This window comes from Centropristis striata, chromosome 18, assembly GCF_030273125.1.
Source record: "Centropristis striata isolate RG_2023a ecotype Rhode Island chromosome 18, C.striata_1.0, whole genome shotgun sequence".
Classification (NCBI taxonomy): Eukaryota; Metazoa; Chordata; class Actinopteri; order Perciformes; family Serranidae; genus Centropristis; species Centropristis striata.
This window is the reverse complement of record NC_081534.1, coordinates 11140418-11162461: the sequence shown is the minus strand read 5'-3', so window position 1 is coordinate 11162461 and position 22044 is coordinate 11140418. Positions and strand designations below refer to the sequence as shown.

The 22044-nt window shown below is 38.1% G+C and overlaps 2 protein-coding genes across 2 annotated transcripts; both read right to left on the bottom strand.

The window, feature by feature from the left end:
• Positions 1-18: 18 nt before the first annotated feature.
• On the bottom strand, positions 19-13662 carry mep1a.2 (meprin A, alpha (PABA peptide hydrolase), tandem duplicate 2). The gene is made up of 14 exons (XM_059356928.1): positions 13600-13662; positions 13480-13504; positions 13339-13392; positions 11302-11339; positions 11157-11232; positions 10937-11054; positions 8762-8937; positions 8073-8294; positions 7712-7858; positions 6037-6252; positions 4519-4965; positions 3687-3860; positions 1575-1779; positions 19-511 (listed from the first exon to the last, which is right to left on the bottom strand). Exons 1-14 carry the CDS (start codon positions 13660-13662, stop codon positions 361-363), a joined length of 2112 nt encoding a protein of 703 aa, XP_059212911.1. The 3' UTR covers positions 19-360.
• Positions 13663-15393: 1731 nt separating this feature from the next.
• mep1a.1 (meprin A, alpha (PABA peptide hydrolase), tandem duplicate 1) lies at positions 15394-21376 on the bottom strand. Its single transcript, XM_059356691.1, has 14 exons — positions 21317-21376; positions 21210-21234; positions 21080-21124; positions 20910-20950; positions 20202-20277; positions 19958-20075; positions 19606-19781; positions 19280-19501; positions 18370-18516; positions 18051-18266; positions 16541-17005; positions 15723-15896; positions 15566-15648; positions 15394-15490 (listed from the first exon to the last, which is right to left on the bottom strand). The coding sequence occupies exons 1-13, from the start codon at positions 21374-21376 to the stop codon at positions 15599-15601; spliced, it is 1815 nt and encodes a 604-aa protein (XP_059212674.1). The 3' UTR covers positions 15394-15490; positions 15566-15598.
• Between the last annotated feature and the right edge of the window lie 668 nt (positions 21377-22044).

Sequence of the window (22044 nt, the reverse complement as noted above, 5' to 3'; positions counted from 1 at the left end):
CAAGAAATATTATGTGTTGCATTGTTTATTTACTATGCATTATTCAGAAGTTTTTTATCCAAATGTTTATCATAACATAATTAATTAAGCAAACTACTTATTATTTTTATCATATGAATTAAACAAACCCCCATAACTCATTCTTTTCTGCAAAAAGTTGTTCATTTAGGAAGACATCAAATTCGACAGTTGAAGTTAATCTGTGGTTGTTGGGACTTGATTTCCAGGCTCAGTCTAAGGCAACAAAAAAAAAAGACTTATTTTCATGTGGGGACATACCAGGTCAATGCCAATAGTATTGGCACCACCTTCTCTTCTGAATGAATCCAGAGGACACATTTTTTCTTGGAAGTTTGTGTTTCACTGAGCTCTCCTAATGACAGTGAAGATGGCCAGTGTCAGAACTACTATCCCTGCTGCTCCACCGATCAGAGCTCCCAGAATGCCTCTGTCTATGTTCAGTTCCTCACACCTCTTACCAGCATAGTAGGTGGTCTGGCTTGATGCACATCTGAAAATCAGAAGACAGATTTATTTTACTATGAAAAATTATTTCAGGAAGCATGAAAAAATGTTTTAAACTAGTGTCAACATGAATATACAGGCTTAACTTTTGATTCAACCTCATTCTAAATTTGTATTGTCATATACCATACGGCTAGCAGGAGTAACTCAAGCAGTGGGAAGGGAGTAGTCTATAAAACACCAGTATTAAAGTTACATAAATGGTTTGAAAAGATAGTAACCACATCACACTGTCTGTGCATTAAGTGTAACACTAAAGCCAGTAAGGGAAAGGGAAAGCTTAGCATTGAAAAGGCTAAAAGTAGGGGAAAACAGAATTCAAAGTCCCACTCCAGACATGTTTTAAAGCAGTGATTCTCAACCAAAAGTAGGTCAGACCTGGTTTTGGTGGGTCGCGGGCCAAAAAATCTGTGGTTTTATTTTGAAGGGGATTTTTAATGCAGTTGAGTGCCGTCTATTTACACAATAATGCCCTGTAATGCTTGTAGACAGCCGCCATTTCACAGCATAGAAGAAAGTCTTTGAAAATTCTTCTCAGTAGTTGGACTTTATTATTTCATGTTTGTGCATGAAAGCACAATTAAATCTGTTTTTCAAAAAAAGCCTGAATTGTTATTTATGTTGTATTAATTTGTGGCCCTAGGATGCTCTTTTTTGTTTTTAATTAAGATGCAGCTAATTGAGTATAAAAGGGAACATATCTCTTTCTAGCATCGCCACCTGCTGGTCGTTTTGGTTTATCATTAAAATTGTTTTTTTGAGTTGGCATATAGTGATATTCTGTACAATCACAGGTTCAAACTGCACCATCTTTTCATTAAATACATTTGGGAAGTTAAACATTTTCCTCGATTTGGGTCGCGGCTGGTCATTACGCAGTGATGGTGAATACTGAAGCCAGACCAGTTGAGAACCACTGTTTTAAAGTATGTAAACATTTTTCACTATGATGACCCAATAAATTCAACCTTAAAATCTAAAATTAAAATCCCTGCAATTAAAAAAAAATTGTAATACAAATGTCCACCCATGCAAACACAATCACACACCTGCACGAGGCTTTCCCCTCATTCTCCACACACACGCCTCCGTTAGAACAAGGGTTGGGATGACAGGGGTTGGCGGCACGTGCTTCTCTGTGTTTTGGAGTGTCCGGTCTCATTTCTTCCTCGCTGCTTGGCTTCTCATCTGTGATGTCATCATTTAGTGCAGTTGGTTCGACAGGTACCTCAGTCTTGATCAGGTGGGTCAAATCTTAGACAAAAATAAAGTTAATAAATGGACATCGTCACCCTGTAAAAATAATAGCCTAACTCATTTTTTCAAGTTTTGCAGGAAACACAAAAAACTTCACCAAAAGTGTAACATATGACATTTATTGATCATTTCACTCAAAAAGGATGTAACAAAGGACGGCTATTGGCATAGTAATAACACTGTGTGTAAATGATGGAACTTAAGAGAAATAAATGACTTGGGCAGTTTTTTGAAGATGCCTTTGTGACTTGATATGGTAACAAGATATGGTAACACTTTATTTTGAAGGTGTCTACATAAGAGTCACACAAGCCTGTCAGAAACATGACATGACACGTATCATGAGCATTAATGTTACTTCAAAGTGTCATTAATGTTCATGACACATCCCATGTCATGTTTATGAGACGCTCATGTCACTCTTATGTAGACACCTTAGAGTAAAGTGTTGCCAGTATTAGTGTCAACAATAAAACACTGATAACTAAACTGATAACGAAACAATCTCCCTCTAGCTCTTCTTTGCTGGGTTCTTATCTGATGCCTATGAATGTGGCAAATTGTCAAAGAAGTGATAATCTTAAAGGGGTAAAATCACATGATGTGATCAACTGAGGATGTATGCGATTTTACCATAGGTAGCCGGCATCATGAGGAGATGATTTAGGCAACAATAAAAACAAAAAAATTTGACCAAAAAATGACTTAGGCGATTATTTTAACAGTGTGACGATATGTAAAATGAAAAAAATCATCATCAAAGTAATTTGCAGGAAATTTAGCCAGAAAATTAGCTGATGTTTGGCAGACTGACCATAGAGCTGATATTTTCAATAGTGATGTCTCGTTCTTGAACGATTCATTCAAAAGAACAAATCACTTGGCAGAACAAAAGGTACTGAATCCCTTCCTGAAAAGTTTAGTTCTTTTCTCAACTCCCGTCCCGTCTCGTGTGTCTCTCTCTCCAGACCGTACTTGCTAAGTAGCATAAGCACAGAGCTGCTCAAGTCCGCCCCTCACTCCAGACTTCTTCTTTTTTATTAATTTTTTTCGTATTTTGTGTTCTACCTGCGGTTGGCAACCAGCAATAGGTGCACCACCGCCACCTTCTGCTCCGGAGCTCCCTCTCACCCTCTCAAAGGAACTGCTATTCCCTGTTGGCATCTCAGTCGGTGTTTCACTTCATGTACTGAAGTACTGGTGCAGTTGAATGAGATTTCTTATTCGCTCTCCGTCACACTCAGTGAGACATTCAAAGAACGTACTGCCTCCGCCATTCAGTTCACTGAAGTACTGGTTCAGTGAACTGGAGCCCTGTGAGAGTCGCCTGTTTTGATACCGGATGATTTTATTTTGAGAGGACGAAAGGAGACTTCCTGTCTATCGGAAAAACTAAATCAACTGAGATTAAACTGTAACGATAACATTAAGAAGTTCAATGTTTTATTGTTTAGCACCCCCGAAGAGGCATAAGATTAGTTTTCACAGTAATCTTGCATATTAAATTATTTTTTGTGTTTAAATAAGTTTTGGTATAAATTAAAGTAATTCATGCAAGAAGGAGAAGGAAGGCAAGAAAGGTTTGATACAGTAAGCTAATTTTGTTCCACTTAATAGTCTTGTATTACTGTGTGTTTTATAATTGTTATTGCAACTCTGAGTTTGCAAACTTTATCCTACTTTATTCTCAGCAAATTGGCTTTTTGATGTATGACCGTTAGCGAGCAGAACGCAGCACTAGGCCGTGTTTCATTTTGGTGAGTACTGATACAATCATAGCTCTGGTTGAGTACTGAATGATTGGTGGTACGAATCTTTTGTACTTATCTTTTTAAAGAACGGATTCTAAAGATTCAGTACACTGGAAAGAACTGCTGTTCCCACCACAAATTTTTGATTCTCACCATTGAATTCAGCAGTAATGATGAGGTCATCGTTCTTCAGGTAGCTCCTCTTCTTTAGCTGATTGTGAGAAATGAATGTGGGCCAGCCAAAGTCTCGACCACGGACGCACTGGCAGCTGTCATCCCACACAGATTCCGAAGTGAGTGATGGTTTGTTCCAGCGGGGATCAGTGTCTGGGGGTGGAGGTCAAGGGTGTAGTTATGAAAAAAAAAAAAACAGGATGCCAGGTTGGGAGATAATGTGAAGATAGATTGTTCATAATGAAATTATTTGGTTAATAGAAACAGGAAAGAGGGTGTGAAAGCTTTTAAAAATCAGTGCTCATAAATCTATATATTTATAAAGTTGCAATATTTTGTTTTCAGACACAATCCTCTGTTAATTGTGGTTTCATTTTCATTGTGATATCTTTGGAAGAGATTTATTAATCAAGTTTTGAGAAGATATACTTTATCTGTCAAGAATAAATCACAATGTCACAATCACTTCATAGAAAGAGGGAAAAAAAATATTTCATTCTGACTTTATGGATGACCGTGTATATAAAAATTGTAAATTGGCATGAGAAAATGTTGCCAATGTGCATGTGAAATTGTAGGGTGTGGTAGAATTCTGTAAGTCCTGGTGTTAAGGACTTATTTGTTTGTTTTAAGCCGATATTACAAGGAGGACGCTGAAGTATCTGTCGAGAAATGTTTCTGAATTTGTGTTGAAAAAATCCAAAGCCTAAATAAAACAAAACCTATGTGTATAGCTTTAGGGTGTAATTTAGCTTAACCAAACCTTTCATCTGGCTAGTCTTTTTCCTAAATGCCGGTGATCTGGGCCTACCTGTGGTGAAGCTTCTAGTAGAAGACATTCTCAGTTTTACATCAGGGTCCTTGTCCATGGCAACAATGGTTGCCTGCCTGTTTTTTGCTGGCCACTCCATCACTGCATCATTTTCCCCACTGCAGAGATGCAAGGCCATACCAACATAGTCCGGGTAACCAACCTCTCTTCCATTTGGGTAAACATTGATGCCGAATGAGTATCCCTCTGAGCTTACGAAGCAATCGCTTTTAATTGGACTGCCGACAGGAGTGGTGTCAAGAAGACCAGTGAAGTTGTGGATTTGCCAGACAGCACTGGGGCAAATGGTCTCAGTAAGAGTGATGTCATCCACTAAGATGGCACCCGAGGAGTTGGATGATCCTCTGACACCTTGGAAGAAATAGCGGAACTTTTCTTTCACCCTTAGAGTCGCATGGGCTATTTTCCAGGCAGGATCTCCATTACCTGAAAGACGGAAGCAGGTGATTTATTGCAATTTCATTGGGAATTAATTATACATTGAAAGATTAATAAATTAAATGCAAAATATTTTGGCCTGCTTGATTAGTTTGTGTTTCATATTAGTCTTACAATGTGACAAACCCCAACACTACATAACTTGTTTTTCATTAATGATTTTATATTGCACTGTGCAATAGCAAATATTAGACAGTAGACAGGTATTAGTATAGACAAGGGATGGGCAACTGGAGGCCCGGGGGCCGCATAGCCCGCAGCCTCACTTGAAGTGGCCCTCAGTACAACTACATGCATTTGAGCATTAAATCTTAAAAGTGCAGTGTAAAAATGCGCAAAATGACTTCTTGCAATTAATGTTGGTCTGCTGTTCTTGCACTGAAAAAAAAAAGAAATCACAGTAAGTGGTTATTTTTTATTTATTAAGTCTTGATAGGCAACATGCCACCATACCTCAGCACTTTATTAAACTGGTCACATAGTATTTATCCAACATGCTCTACGATTGCTTAATGCTCAATGATCCTCGGACAAATACTGAATTTGGAAAAACTGCTTTCAGTTTTTCTGCTGCATCTACCTGGAACATCTTACAACATTCACTCAAACTCACCACAAATATAACTATGGGCCAGTTTAAAACTATGATAAACAATAACTCTGCCTTTAACTGTAACTGTTTGTAATGTTTTTGCATGTTTTGTCTGTACTGTTTTGTGTTTTCTCTGTACTCTCGACATCATTGTAAATAAGGGGTTGCCCTCAATAATTCCTTGAGAGAAATAAATGAAGGACAAATGAAAATTTGCTTCAAACCTTTTGTATTCTTATGTATACTGTTATACATGCATTTGAGCATGAAATATGTTAAGTTACTGCACTGTAAACATATTTAAAATTGCAGTTCATCATATCTGGTTAAGTGAACGGTCCTATATGTGGCCCTGTGGTAGAGTCGATGAAAAATTGCGGCACCCTCCAGCATTTAAGTTGCCCATCCCTGGTACAGACAGTAGTGTATTCTTAATTGGCATAGTAATGATAACATAAGGTAAATACCTGTAATGGTGTGGATCTTCTTGACAGAGCGTACATTTCCTGTCCCATCATCAGTCCTTATCCATATCACCAGTTTGTCCCCAGCTGCTCCGGTCATCTTGTAGAAGAACTGCAGGCACTGCTCGTCTCTCTTGGGGTAGAGGATTCTTGACTCCAGCAAGGCGCTGCTTCCAAGTGTACCAGAAGATGTGTCAAACTTCATGAAGTAGCCAGAATCTAGAAAGAGGAGCGGCCATCATTACATATTGTGTTATCTGAATTTTAATGACAACTGGGATTAGAGCATTAAGCCATGATTTGATATTTGATGCACTGATACTTTATGATAAAGTAGCCTACAGATATTAGCTTTTAACTAGGTGCCTGAGCATGCATATGAATAACATTGGATTTTCATTAGTAATTATAAAGCATGCATTAATGTTTTATTCTGCAAGACCATATTCTACAAAAAAGAGTTTTTTCTCAATAACTTCATGACTGCTTATTGATAGTAAGTAAGTGATGTTCATGAATTACATTGCTTTAAAAATTATCTATTTTTATGTAACAAAACAAAAAACTAACTGCTGTTAACAGTGTCCACATTTCTTCAAAATGATGTAAATATTCCACATTCTAGAGTAGACTCATTCACCAGTATTTGACATATATTAATCCATGTACTCATGTACTTGCTAAATATGGTTGGATGGCATTGGTTGTCCTGAGAACATAAGTGGTGACATTTGGTCTTTTCATTAAGATGTCATTAAATGTTCGGTCAGTCTGATGACTGAGAATACGGTACTGAGATGATTTACAATTGTCATTAAGAGTATTGCTGAACGTGCGTTACATCCCCTGTCATGCAAATAGCGGTGCCATTAGCTGACGCTGCCTGGACTGGAAGCTCAAAGTCAACACAGCAGGACAAGGGTCGAACACAGCCTCAAATGGAGGGCTGTTTGTTGATAGGAAATACTGTATCAAAGTGGACCTGAGTCTGCAGGTCAGACCGCTAGCTGCATAACTAACAGAGCTAACTAGCTAATGCTTGTAAAACATGGAGTGGCACTATTAATACTTGTAGTTTTATGTTATGTTACACAGAAATTAGTCAAAATATTATTCCATGTAATTAAGGGAGAATGACAATTGTTGTGGTACTACGACCTTATAAGGCCCATGCACAACAACTTCCCTACTTATTAACAATAAGCAGTAATAAGGTTTTTTTTAAGAGAAAATGCAATGGCCTAAAAAGTGCTTTATAATGACTCATAAAAGCCAATATGCTTCTAATATGCATGCTTATGGGCAACTAGCTAATGTTTAATATGTGTAGCTTTATTTAAAGTGTTTTAATAGATTCTTATAAGTAAAATTGAATCATTTATTTTGCATTTTATTCAAGAATGGGTGATTTTGTTCTAGAGGGACCACTTTATCACCTCATGGATGTGACATTTGATATCAATGTTTCATTTTTTTTTTGTTTGTCTATTATTAACATATTTATTTATCTTCTTTTTTATAGCCCTTTTATATAGATGGTGCTCTCTGTATAACAAAGGATAGAAAGCACACTCAATTAACATTGCTTGAACCTTTTTCTTTACACCTAAAGCACTATGAGGTTTCACTGGCACATCACTACAAAATGTATGATATACCTAGCAGATTAGCTCAGTACCTCTGCAGCGCCCTGCCAAGGTGTGGTCTGCATCAGCTGGACTGCTCAGAGTCTGGACCCAGTCTGCATTGTCCTCTTCGTTTTGAATCATTCCACAGATGTTGATCAGCTCAAAGGAGCACTGGTCCAGGAGAGTGTGTGTGTTGGCTGGAACAGAGTAGTTATCAGTAGTTAACCAACAAAGCACAACACAGAAGACAGAGAAAGTGCATGCTCCAAATTAATTTGGGGAAGTATGGATCTACTGAAGCTGCATTGATTAGCTTCAATGTGAGAACTATTTAATCAAACTTATACATATACACACCTGGATTTTACACTTCTTAACTGCCTTCTCTGCCAGAATAAAGGAGACACTCACCACAGTCGTACATGCGGTTGACCCTGGTGATGTCTACAGCACTGAAATCCAGCCGCTGGCCAATGACCTCGTTAAAAAATGGAATGGCGGTGGTGATTGTGGGGATGCTGTCATTCTTGTTGAAGGAAAACGGCCTGTAGTGCATGATGGACTCATAATCATACGGTGTGTTTAGATCAGTGATGAAGTCATCTTCATACTTGTTGAAATTGTGTCCCATCCCTGAGGAGAAAGTTACATTGTCATGTGACAGTATATCCACTTCCTCAAACAGTTCTCCCAGATTAACATATGTAAATGTAAATGCTATAAAACCTCCATTCCTTTCAAAAATATTTGTTTTAATTTACTGTGGTGTATTTCGTTTTTTAACCACTTAGCAATGAGGGCCTTTCATGATTTTAGGTTACCTGAAGACCACCATAAGTTCTACTACTTGCTTGGAAAGGGAGGGGTGAGGGAACGGGACCCTGCCTCCAACACTGTATACGGTTTTGTATTCATATATTCTTCAACCAATCTGCACTAGTGAACTTAAAATTGTTTTACTAAATATCAATTTATTTTGTTATTATTTTAAATATTTAAGTTACAGATTCTGGAAGATTCTGGCAGATGGTGGAATTTGGACTTCTAAAATCTTGGCCATGGCTGTGAATGAAAAATAAGATGAAATAGTTGTGACGCACCTTCTATAATCTGGTCCCACCAGATTTTGACATAGTCATCTCTATCTGAGCGAGACTGTTCATGGTAAAAGCCTAGAGCATGAAGGAGCTCGTGCTGCACAATAGACTTAGTGTCGCACCTCTCCCCAATGGACACATTCTGGCCTGTTTTATCATCTCCAACAAAGGACCAGCATCTGAAACGACAAGACAGAAAATTCAATTAACACCACAATCAACTTAAAGACTGCCTCCAGATATGTTTAAAAGACTGCAGTGGTCATGTCGGCATCTGCCCTATTTTCTCAATCGCAGACGCATCAGGATGCTAAGTAGCGTTAGCATCCTTTAGCTTGTTTATTTTGTTTGTTAGCTTGTTAGTTTGTCACTGGCAGTGGCTGGCACAGCATTAGTGGTTGTGATACATGAATGGGCTAATATCGGTTTTGATGAAGTAGTTTGTTTTCAGTTTTTATTCTGAGTCAGCTCAGCGCTGTAGGTTTCAAGTGTCTTTTGATTGGCTTTCCAAAGTAGTGACATACCTAATTTAGCTTTCCCAGCATATGTTTGAATCTCAGATTTAAGTGAAGTATTTTGATTAATGATTTCATAGGTTAAAACATGTAAACGTGTGTGTTAGCGAGCTGTGTGCCGGTAAAACACAACACAGCTGATCAATTAACTACGGAAGCATATTGCTGCCACCCTTATAAAAATATCCTCCATTTATCTCGTTATAATGACATACTATCACGTTATTTCGAGATAATGAATGTTTCTCGTTATAACAAGATACTGTCACGTAATAATATAGCCCTAATAACGAAACAAAACGACAAGCAAGAATAGGCTATGGCTCCTTTGGAAGATTTAATTAAATTCTACTTTAAGCTTGGTTTGAGACATGGTGAGATTCAGACAGTTATTGAACACAGTGGATGATATTGTTATCAGTATGCTACTCTGAGAAGGATTTTGAAATGTATGAGGTTGTACCGAATGAAACATGTAGGCCTATATTAGATTAAATTAATTTCATACCAGTATTTCCCCGACATTATTTCAGCAGCAGCACAACACATGGCTAATTTGAATATTCAAATAAATTTGAATATTCAAATTAGCCAAATGTAGGGGAATATAGACGCAGCACGCAAATTAAGCACTGATGCATTTCGAATAGTTCGTTTAGACCTGAGTTGGTCCAGATTCGCTTTGGCATTTGGTGCGGAATCAAGCGGACCAAGACCACCTCTTTTTGGAGGTCTTGGTCCGCTTGATTTAGTGCGCACCCGAGTGCGATTGATGCTTTCACACCGACGAAAACGAACCGAACTAAGAGCTTTTGGTCCGAATGGACTGTTTAGTTTGCAACAACTGCTGTTGGTGTGAAAGCTTTTGTATTTAGTCTGGTTTGCTTTCACAGTGCAGAAATGTAAGCGGACCAAATAAAAAATGATTTGTGTAGGGGCGTGTACGAAGGCAGAGGGCTGGAAATACACTCAGGTTTTTTTCTTATTGGTTGGAAAGTTGGCGGTGAAAAATGTAAACATGGAAATAAGTAAAGCAACATGGAGCTGAACACACCCCAAGTACCTTTGATTATACTGGCTGTAGTCCTGCTCTAGTGTTCCAACCAAACAGATTTGTAAATAAATGTTCAGAATAAGCGGCTGTTGACCCTCCAGGTCCTCAATAATATGTCGATCCATTTTTTCCAACAAGCTGCGATCAGACACCTGTATATTCAGAGAAGTCAAGCCTTGATACACTTCACTTCAAACAAAGAAATAGGATAATTCTGCTTTGGCTCAGTGGTAGACCACAGAGTGCTATGACGGGGGCCTTGCAAATTGATTAGGAGCCACAATCTGCTGCATTCTGGTTCATTTCGTTTAATTGGGTCAGATTACATTCACAGTGCAATCGAACAGCACTTCATTTGGAAACGGACCAAGACCCCTCTTGCAAGTAGTCTTGGACCGGTTGTTTTGGTCCACACCAGAGTACGGTTGGATCATTCACAAGCAACCAAATGAACTTTAACAAGAATTTTACCGCATTAGTCGATTGAAACGGACTAAACTCTGGGTTGTGAAAGCGCCCTACATGCTTTTGATGAATTGACAGCATGGCCCATAAAGTTGTGCAACAGCTAAGATTATTTCTGAGTCAGTGTGAATAACTACAGCTCACCCAGACAGCTTGGTGAAGGAGATGTAGGTGCTCTCTCCCTCATAGGGCTTGAAGTCCACACAAGATCTCAAACGGTATTCCTCAAAAGCCTGGAGGATCACACCTTTAGCATTCAGTTCTGTATATAACAGAATAACAGAAATTCCAGATCAGTGCATGACATTAACCTACTCATCATATTATTTGTTGGTGGATATGTATTCCTTTCTGCAGAGTGTACCTAATGAATCAGTTAAGATGTAGGGAATGGGGAACTTCCATCTTCTTTTTTCATCAAGGATTCCATTCCTGCTGGGCTGCAAGACACATTGAAATTATAAGAGTAGGCTTTTCAAGTTAATCTTTACTCAGACTCATGTACTTACATCACCGGCGATGTCTCCCTCAAACAGGTGTGTTAACTCTAAAAATGCAAAAAACACATTTAGGGTGAAAAGATATAGATATATATATATATAAGAAAAGATATATCTTATTGTAAGTCGCTTTGGACAAAAGCGTCTGCTAAATGACATGTAATGTAATGTACAGACGCGGTTTTACAATAGAGGCAAGGTAGGCAACTGCCTGGGGCCCCACCAACTTCCCCGAACTGCAGGGGCCCCCAGACCAGCTGCCCACTCTCCATTCAGCTGGGAATCGGGGCCCTCAGTGATCCCCAGCCATTGCGTTTTTAAATGTAAATGTAAATTTGTATATTTAAATCGGAAACAAAGACAACAAACTAAAATACAAAGAAATAAAGTATCCGTCTACACCCCCTCCCATTTCGTGTTATAATGGACTATTCCATCCAGGCCATGATCACGAGAGTTCCAAAGTTATGTGACGGAAGTGGAGGGAAGTTTGGAAGACGTTACGTTAGCGGTGAAATTGATATCAACAGTTGGAAAATGAAGCGAAACTACCCAAGTGGTGCCACCAAAAGAAGGAAGCGGGAGGAGGCGAAATCAAAAAATGACACACTCCCGAAGTTGACAACATTTTTTAATGTTTCGACAACACCGCCGGTTGTCGAGGAGCAGCAGGAGGCAGCGGCTAATTCAGAAGGGGAGGAGGTAACCATAGTAACCGCGTCATGCTCGAGCTCTGACAGAAGAGATGTCAACAATGAGGAGGTGGTGAGTAGCAGTCCTGATTCTGTTGACCACCACGAAAGTGTTGTCATCATCGGAGATGATCCGGCGTTGTGGCCCAACGTTTTCAGTGACTGTCAACGTAAACTGCAAACTAGTAACTAACTGTAAAAAATGTTTGTAGAAATTACAGTAAAACACTGTAAAATTGCATCTGAAATAGGTCGTAAACATTGTACATCACCCTAGTAGATACATTTAGTTACTGTAAATCAAAGAATAGTATAAAACTTTAAATTCTACAGCCATAAACTGTAGAAAAGAAAGTAAAGTTGTAAAGTTAATGGAGAAATACCATGATGACACAATTATCCTAAAAGTAATGGGATTATTCAGTATAAAATTACAGTTTTTGCTGATATTTACATTTACATACGCTCACTGTATTTTTACGGTGAAGTTCTGGCAACCACAGCTGGTATTTTACCGTAATTTAAACAGATTTTTGTTTTTACAGTGTATATAGCCTATATGTATACATATGTATAGTTGAAATGATCCCTATCTTGACAACAGTGAAACGCTGCTTACATAAATCTATCAATAATAATAATAATCAAATAATATATGTAAAAAACAATCTGAGTGGAGCCATTCTGCATGATGAGTACTTTTACTTTTGATACTTTAAGTACATTTTGATGTTGATACTTTTTTACTTTTACCTCAGTAAGTTTTGAATGCTGGACTTTTACTTGTAGTGGAGTAATTTCACAGTGTTGTATCAGTACTTTTACTTAAGTAAGAGATCTGAATACTTATTCCACCACTGTTAGTTACATTCCAACAGTGCGTAAACAGCGTCAGGTGAGTGTCACCATGGTGCTCACCTAGCAGCAGGATTTTAACCACGTTCATCATGGTATTTCTCCATTAACTTTACAACTTTACTTTCTTTTCTACAGTTTATGGCTGTAGAATTTAAAGTTTTATACTATTCTTTGATTTACAGTAACTAAATGTATCTACTAGGGTGATGTACAATGTTTACGACCTATTTCAGATGCAATTTTACAGTGTTTTACTGTAATTTCTACAAACATTTTTTACAGTGTGTGTGTGTATATATGCTGTTAATATATATATAGAGCAAAAAAAGTCAACAGAATTAAATAACATAAAACTCTTTTTGTTAAAAGTAAGGATTTGAAGGGCCCCCTAGCTAAATTCGCCTTGGGCCCCCAAATTGCTAAATCTGCCACTGGTAATGTAATATCATTTAACAAAGCACACAATCACATAGAAGTCAGGAATTAAAACCTTTACCTCTATTGATCTCAGGTATGTCATCCCTCAGTTCACCAGCATCTGCATAATCACCTGGAAGATACATTATTTGTTACAGCAAAAAGTCATAATCAAGCTTGTTTTATGTGCATATGATCAATAAAGTTAATAGGGACCAACCGGTAAGTGTCGGGACAGCTTGCACCTAGCAAACAAAAAGAGTCTAAATGTAAACCCTTCTACAGAGACATTTTCTGTTCTCAACATGATTCATTTTCAAAGTCTTTAAAAACTCCCTACCTTCAAAACCACAAAGACTCCAATCAGCGCAGCAATTTTCTTCAAACTGTCTCCAGAGGCCATGTCGTGATCCAGACACAAACGTGTTTCTCTGATGCCAGTGTAAACATGTCCATAAAGACAGCAGCTTGAGGAGAACTTTGATCATGATTATGGTGTTTAATGAGTAACAGGCATTTCACACGTGTCCTCACTGCCTCCTTTAAGTTTAACATGTTGTCAGTTCTGGCATGCACAGGTAATGAGGGCAATTAGCTGTTGGCCTTGACAACAAAATCAACAAATGATTAATATAGACTCTAATCTTAAGTCTTATAAAACAGGCAATTGTGTTGTTTATGGGTATGACCTCTGTCCTGTCTTTGGCTGTGCAAAGCTGTATTTAACCAAGTCATGGAGACTAGCTCCTCAGAAAGCACACACTGTCTATTTTTATTTTTAAACCCATGTCCTCCATGTTTAGTAAAGAACTTTTGTACGTCCCATACAGTCCTGTAGTGATTTTTTTATTGTGTGTATAATGCCTTCAAGGTATGCTGACACCTCAATCTGTAATTCCATAACACAACTAATACCTGATAAGTTGATTTTATGTATCAAATGTCAATGCAGCTGATATATATAAAGTTAGAATAATTTTGTTTACAGACACAATCCTCTGTTAATTGTGGTTTCATTTTCACTGTGATATACTTGGAAGAGATTGATTAATAAAGTTTTGAGAAGATATACACTTTATCTGTCAAGAATAAATCACATTGTCACAATCATTTCATGTACAGAGGTAAAAAATATTTTATTCCAACTTCATGGGCGACCGTGTAGTTGGTACAAAAGGAGAACTTGAGTGATTTATTATTGCACATCCATTAAGTTCAGGGATTAACAAGACAAATATCCTGAATTTAAATCCCCAGTGTGACTCAAGCTCAGCAGTGAGCTCAGTGGTGTGTCCATCCCATAGAAGTCAAGTTGACAAATCTACAATACTACAAATCTCATTGATCAAAAAAATACAACAATTTAGGAGCTGTGTGGCTTCACAAATAGCTATTATGTACAGATGTGCTTATTCACATATGTCACCATTTTGGTCACTATTTCAGATGCTTATGTTCCACTTTTTCATTAATCCTAGTTGGTCAATTGTTTACAAACCTCTGCAAACAGGAATCAATGGGCACAACCCCAGACCTGTTTAAATCACCAATTGGGTCAAAGATGGAGGGTGTGCTTCACAGTTCTAAACCAAGGCTAAGGTAATGTTCCTAAAAAGCTGGATCCTGCATTTTCTATAATGCAACCAATAGCTTCTTTTAGTGAGACCTTGATGTCATCATCAGGGTTATTTCCTGAGTGGACACATTTCCTCCAGACCCTCAGTAAACTTCATACAACTGTTTTTTTACAAACTGATCTCAATGTGTAAATCAAACTGCTTATTATTGTATTATATTAACTTGTGTTGAAGAAAGGGTTGAATCAAAGGCAGCTCAACCAGTCCAGCTGCCCCTTAATTCAACCCTTTCTTGGACTTCGATGACCTGAATGACTGTGAACCTTCACGGACAACTTATTGCTTTTGTAACTCTAATGGTAACTCATATGGCAGCCAGTTTTACATCACAAAACAAAAGGAACATACCAGAGACTTGGTCTTTAATAGCTTTTATTATGAGTTCAATGCAAAATAACTTTGTTGATCAAAATGATGCCACCCTTCAAAAGCTTATTTTGCATAATGTATTTCAACCTTTATGTATAGATTATATAATGAAATAATTTTACATTTTAAGTTTTTGCATTACTCTTATTTTGTGTCAAAACATAAATTGTCCATCCTTTCTTCATCTTCACAGGTTGTTCCAGCTGTATGTTGCATCTGATTTCTCTAAATGGAAAAAAAAGTATCTTCAAATACAAGTTGTATATAATTTGTGAAACAGAAGAGTGTCTAATGTCCTACCTGCAGTCAATCATGACATTATCCAGGGAGACCTTACTCCTTTGGCTTTATGGGAACTTCAGTTTTGATCATTGACGTTATATCTGTGGACAAAGAAATATTTTCTCGTCATGTCTGCATCTGCACACACAAACAATATTAAACAAGAAGCACTAACCCTCAAAGTCGATTAAGATGATGAGGTCATCATTCTTGAGGTAATTGCGCCGTCTGAGGTCAAAGTGCTTGACAAAGTTCCTCCAGCCCCATGACGGACCTTTGTAGCAATTACAGGAAGAGTCCAGCTTCCCCACCTTGGAGGGATTGTCCCAAAAGAGCTTTCCATCTGATGCTAGAGGTCACAAAAAGACAGAGCTGCCATGTGAAGAGTGATCCCAGTGATCCTAAAGCTTACTGAACCAATTTCTTTATTTTCTGAGCCCACTAGATATTGCTCTCTGTTCAACAAAGGGTTTAAAGCACACTAAAGTGCTATTCCTTTAGCCTTTATACCAAAAACACCATCTAGAGGGGTCAACAAATACAACTAATGGGTCATGAAGGTTTATTTGTTCACAAAATAATGTTTCACAGTCCAATGCCAATGTCCAATGGTTGCAACACACCTAATGATTATCATAGTTATCATTCATTTATTATCCTTCATTATAGTTCATTATCTAGATATCTGGTTGCTGTGAGCTGGAGCCGATCCCAGCTGGCAAGAGACTGGGTATGGCTAGACAGGTCGCCAGACTGACACATAGACGGATAACCATTCACACATGTGTCATGTGTGTCATTCACACCTATGATACATTTAGAGTAACCATGTCTTTGGAGTGTGGGAGGAAACTGGAAGACCCAGAAAAAACTCAGGCTCACACATGAAAACTCCTCACATAAGAGCTGCAAGCCGGATTCCAACATGCGTTATTAAACTGATTATTTATTGTGCCTTTATCCCAATTGGGAAAATTAATAACAAGCACTTACTTGGCCTCATGTCAGTTGTGAGGCTGCGAGCAGTGGACATCCTCAGCTTAATGTCTGGATCTTGGTCCATCACCACCAGGGTGGCCTGTCTGTTTACGGCTGGCCACTGCATCACCACATCATTCTCTCCACTGACCAGGTAGAAGTACAACCCAACGTAATTTCCTGTGAAATCAGTGTAAGATGATAATGGAAAGATACGGACACCGTAACCATAGCCTTCAGGGCTGTAGAAACGAGGGCTGTCAATATGTGTGTCGTTGTTAGATGTTTCCATGATCTGAGAGAAGTTCTGGATCCTCCACACCGCATTAGGGCATCGTGTCTCAGTCAGGCTGATGTCATCGATGAAGATGCCCCCAGCTGATGCAATGGGATCACCACGAGAGGCTTGGAAAGCATATCGGAATTTTACCCCAATCTCCATTGGGACATGGGCGATCTTCCATGTTTGGTCATCATCCGCTGGGTCACAGGGAAAAGACAAGATGACACATTTTACCACGTGTGGCACTATAATTTGTATGTTAAGTAGTGGGACAGTAAAGTCATGACGCTTTGTCTAACATTAGACCTCAGCCTTCATGGTACAGTAATTACTTTAGATTATTATTATTTTTTTGCTGATAAGGAAGTTTCCCTTTAGGTTAAAGGGTAATATGACACAGTGTTCCCTAGGCCACGCTTGGATCAGTTGGTAATCTAAAAAACAGACTTTTTTTAGAAGAAATAAATTGCATTTGCATTCATTATTTTTCTACTCACTCAGTCAGTCAGTCACTCATTCATTCTTCCTTTAATTTATCGCTTGTCTGTATGTTTCCTTGAAGTATGAAGCTAGAGCCATCGTTTCTGGGAGACATCTAGCCTGGCTCTGTCCAAAGGTTTTTTTTTGTTTTCTTTTTTAAATGACTGAGGTTTTTATATCCTTCTGTAACTTTCCCAGTTGTGTTCCTTACGTTTACAAATCCAACCAAATGTTCTTATTTTGGTTGAAGTATCTATGTTTTAACGTCAAACTGCTAGTTACCCAGACACCTCTAAAAACGTTTTCCTGCAAAGACCTGACGTAGGCTTTTGGATGATGTTGCTACATATCCTCATCCATTGCCAGTGTGTATTATTAGTGATAGGTACGTTCCTTGTTTGAAGAAGGATTACACGCACGGAAGCTAAGCAATGTACTGCTATGGCTGCCAGGTAGTTTGGATTAATGACTGAAAGTCATAAAATAACAACAAACAACTAACTAACAACATTAGTGGACAAACCACCCATGTGTTCTGCAAGGAAAAATTACAGTTTTTGTCAACAGAGTCTGCTGGCTTTGGTAGTTAGTCACTGTCTAACTTGTATGTTATATGGTGTCTTAAAATAACTCGATTTGACTAAAAATGTAAAACTACTGGGCAGCTAAACAAATATTCAAATTAGTATTTGCCTCAATGCAAAGCTGTGTGATAGCTGCTGTGAAATGTGCCCTCCAGCAACATGCCGGCTTCATAAATACCATTAAATGTTTGTATTTTCTTCATTTTACGAATGGTGCCTGTGCCATCGTCCATCTTAGCCCAGATCACCAGCCTATCCTCGGAGCTTCCAGTCATCTTGTAGAAGAACTGCAAACACTGAAGCTTCCTCTTGGGATAGAGGGTGCGGGATTCCAGCAGTGCAGACTCCTGAGGATTCCCAGTCGAAGTGTTAAAGTACATGAAGTATCCAGCATCTAGATGGTGAAGACAGACAAGCTCTTACAGCATTTTTGCTCATTTCTTCCATGGAGTCTGAACTGAAAATAATCAGTAACTGAGAGATTTTTCAACTCTGACCTCTGCACCTTCCCAGGAGTGTGTGATCCTCTGCTTCCACACTGCTTTTGGTATGGACCCAGTCAGCATCATCAGTAGAGGCCTGGATCATCCCGCAGATGCTTGCATACTCAAAGACACACTGGTCCAGCAGGGTGAGAGGACCAGCTGGGGAGTTAAGGTAATTTAAAAGTTTGGACTATTTTTGCGAAGCAGGTTTTTGTACGCCTCCCTCAAGGCTCTAATAATTCACCATTTTTACACATCAGCCATTATGCTTTTACATCATACTCAGGGTGGGACAGAATCTCTCGTAAACTATAGTCAGTCAGTTGGTTATGGGGAAGTGCCCCAAACATTTGACCCATGCGCACTAAAATTAAGTGTTGTAACAATTGAAATAAAGATCCCCAAAATATACAGCAATGATATAAGATTACATTACATGATGAAGAAAAGGCCACTGGCACCCAGATTGTTAATTTTGGACATTTGCCTACTGTACCAGTTAGCGTTAGCTATTGTTAGCGTTAGCATTAGCTAGCATCGACACTGCAAGCCAAGGCATTGTTAACTTGTGACAAGTTATAAATTACATATTCCCCACCTTCACTTAACTAATGTCAAATAGTAAGACGTCAGAGTGGTCTTTCCTTCAACCCTTAATCCAGATATTGTATAGCTTGGATTCTTATGGGTATCTTTAAAGACATATATGCCCATGTTTTACTTGTTTCAACACTTAGCTGGGGCACACAAGACAAATGTTTTGGACCACTTCATCATAACTAGCTGACTGACTATAGTTTCTAGAGGATTCTTTTCAAAATGTTCATGTTGTGAGTATGGGATTTCTGCATAATATTTCATTCTGTTAACTTTTAAGGAAAACAGATCAACATAGGAAATGTACTCATGAACATATACGTACAGCAATTGTACATCCTGTTGAGCCTGAGGGTGTCCATCTCACTGAAGTCGAGGTACTGGCCAATGATGTTGTAGAATTCTGGAATTTTGGTGGTGATGGTGGGGATGGATTCATTTTTATTGAAGGAAAAGGGCCTGTAATGCATGACGGATTCATAGTCGTACGCCGTGTTTTGATCGGTGATGAAGTCATCATTGTATTTGTTGAAGTTGTGTTCCAGTCCTAAGGAAAATTACATTTAATAGCATTACTCCTAATAATAACATAGTGTTTTACAGCTTAATTGACAAAATCTAGAAAATGGACCATCTAGTTTCTAGACATACCTGGTGTAACCTGATCCAGCCAGATGTCAACATAGTCATCCCTGTCTGTGCGAGACTGTTCATGGTAAAATCCCAGAGCATGAAGTAGTTCATGCTCAATGACCGCCTTGTGGTCACAGCCTGACCCCAAAGACAGAATCTGGCCGGTCTGCTGGTCCCCAACGCTGGAGAAACACCTATAACAGTGGGAGCAGGACTGAAGTTAGCTTCAACTTGAATCCATTGTTAAAGCTGATTTATATTAATCAAAAACGTTTTAAAAAAATAATAATAATAATTTGAATTTTGCAGAAAGTAAAACTCTGGTTCTAATGGTAGCCATTAACAGTATATTCTGGAAATACTGCCATACCCTCCTCTCTTTTCAAACTTGATGTAAGTCTTCTCTCCCTCATAGGGTTTGAAGTCAATACAAGACTTCAGCCGATACATTTCAAAAGCCTGGTGGACACAGCCTTTGGCATTCAGATCTGAGGAGTGAAAGAAACAGACACATAAGAATATTTTCTATTACCCAGATGGTTATAAGAGTGTTTGAGGATTCTAACCACCATAGGCTCAAGCAATGTTTATTATGTGTTTTCACACAAACTCACCCAAATCATCACCCAGAATGTAAGGGATTGGAAATTTCCATCTGTATCTTTTGTCAACCAGGGCATTCCTTCCTTCCTGTAGCATAAGAGAGGTATTTAAAAAGGACTTAACCACTTATGACAATAAAAGTAATCATGGTGAATAAAACACACACAATAAAGCCCATCTTGTTATCTGAAATAGATATAACACTGTAGTTAGCCCAAGAAAACGAGGAACAACAGCCAAACGTGATTGCACAACAACCGTTTAGAACCAAGGTACCCATAAAACAAGCAATCAGCAATAAGCAATGATTCAACAAAATTAGTTGTCATTAACACCTTTTACAATACTCATGTCTATAATGCCATATAAATATACTTGTAATGTAATGTTATAATCTGCTTAATACACTGTATAATTATAGTTATAAGCACTCATAAATATTCATAATAATTTAGCACAATAACCCTAACCCATTATGAAGAATTTTATTTTTTTACTTTTAAGGTCAAGTATCAAAATACTATACTGGTTCATTCATAAATAATTCTAAAATGCTTGACAATGTGTTATAATTATTGCATAAAGCATTATAAATATGTATACGCTTGTAACTATACTTATTCTGTGCTATAAGAAGATTATACTGCATTTTAGATGTTTCACAGAAAGTGACACCCATTTATCTAAAAAAAAATAATTAATTAATTAAAAAGACTTACTGGAATCAAGATGTCCCCTTCAAAAAGGTTGGCTTCTGATCCTGCAACACAGGAACAAACAACTTGATGCATCTAAAACAGTTACTAAGAGAGTTTTACTAAATGATTAACATATTATACCAGAAAGTCCACGTACATGAGCAATAAACAACTGGAATAATGTAGCTTACCTAGGTTAAGGATGGGGTTCTCATCTTCACCATTCTCATACACCTCTGCAACACAAACACATGGCTCAGACTCTTTTCACAGCCTTTCAACAACTGTTATTTCATTTTTTTTAAAGTTTTTTTTACATACCATGCACCTCAGGGGAGAAAGGTATCTGAATAAAACAAAACCTGTGTAAGTCATTTAGTGGTAACATCACACCATGCTTATTAAATCATGAATAAAGAAATACTTACAGTGTATGATGTGGCTAGGGCCACCAGTCCAAACAATAGCAGGACTCGCTCCATCATCATGCTGTGTCAAGTAATTGTTGCTGCTTTGCTTTAAGTGTGCATTTTGACAAGATATGACCTTTAGCCCCTTGATGAAGTTTATGCTGGTTATAAAGTGTAACTGAAGGACTTTGTCTCAACACTGTTACTGATTGGTGAGCTGTTTTGGTTTGTACACGTGCATATGTCTGCAGCGGCATGCATTTTGCATGCAGTATGCCTGTTATCTGCAGTGGTGGAAGAAGTATTCAGACCCTTTTCTTAAGTAAAAGTTCTTATACCACACTGTAAAATGACTCCACTACAAGTAAAATTCCATGTATTCTTCTTCCACTGTGACAGCAGCAGCAGCAGCATTGGGGAGGTCAGCAAGTCAAGCTGCTCACCATGATGGAGAAGTTTCCTCTACATTTTCTAGTCTTTACCCACCTTTTTGTGTTTTATGCATTTCAATAAATTATATTTACATTTGAGCTAACTTTGTCTTCATTACTGAGTGAAAATGTTAGATTTATAATTTAGGATATAATAACACAACACAGATAAAACATTTAGCATTAATGCTCCACTCTTTTTCCAAAGGATGGATGTCTAATTTCAGTAATGTGAGAATACAATCAGGAAGCTGATGAACGGGTTCTTTTAATAATATGATTTAATGCAAAAACTTTTAAACACTACAGCAGCAA

Excerpts from the sequence above, each read along its gene's own strand:
- mep1a.1 (XM_059356691.1), bottom strand. The coding sequence starts at position 21,376 with ATGATGATGGAGCGAGTCCTGCTATTGTTTGGACTGGTGGCCCTAGCC. Across the intron at positions 20,076-20,201 it reads CATTCTGGGTGATGATTTGG|ATCTGAATGCCAAAGGCTGT; the intron begins GTGAGTTTGTGT and ends TTCACTCCTCAG. Across the intron at positions 19,502-19,605 it reads GCTGGATCAGGTTACACCAG|GACTGGAACACAACTTCAAC; the intron begins GTATGTCTAGAA and ends AATTTTCCTTAG.
- mep1a.2 (XM_059356928.1), bottom strand. The coding sequence starts at position 13,662 with ATGGCCTCTGGAGACAGTTTGAAGAAAATTGCTGCGCTGATTGGAGTC. Across the intron at positions 11,055-11,156 it reads CATCTTAACTGATTCATTAG|AACTGAATGCTAAAGGTGTG; the intron begins GTACACTCTGCA and ends TGTTATATACAG. Across the intron at positions 8,295-8,761 it reads GTGGGACCAGATTATAGAAG|GGATGGGACACAATTTCAAC; the intron begins GTGCGTCACAAC and ends CTTTCTCCTCAG.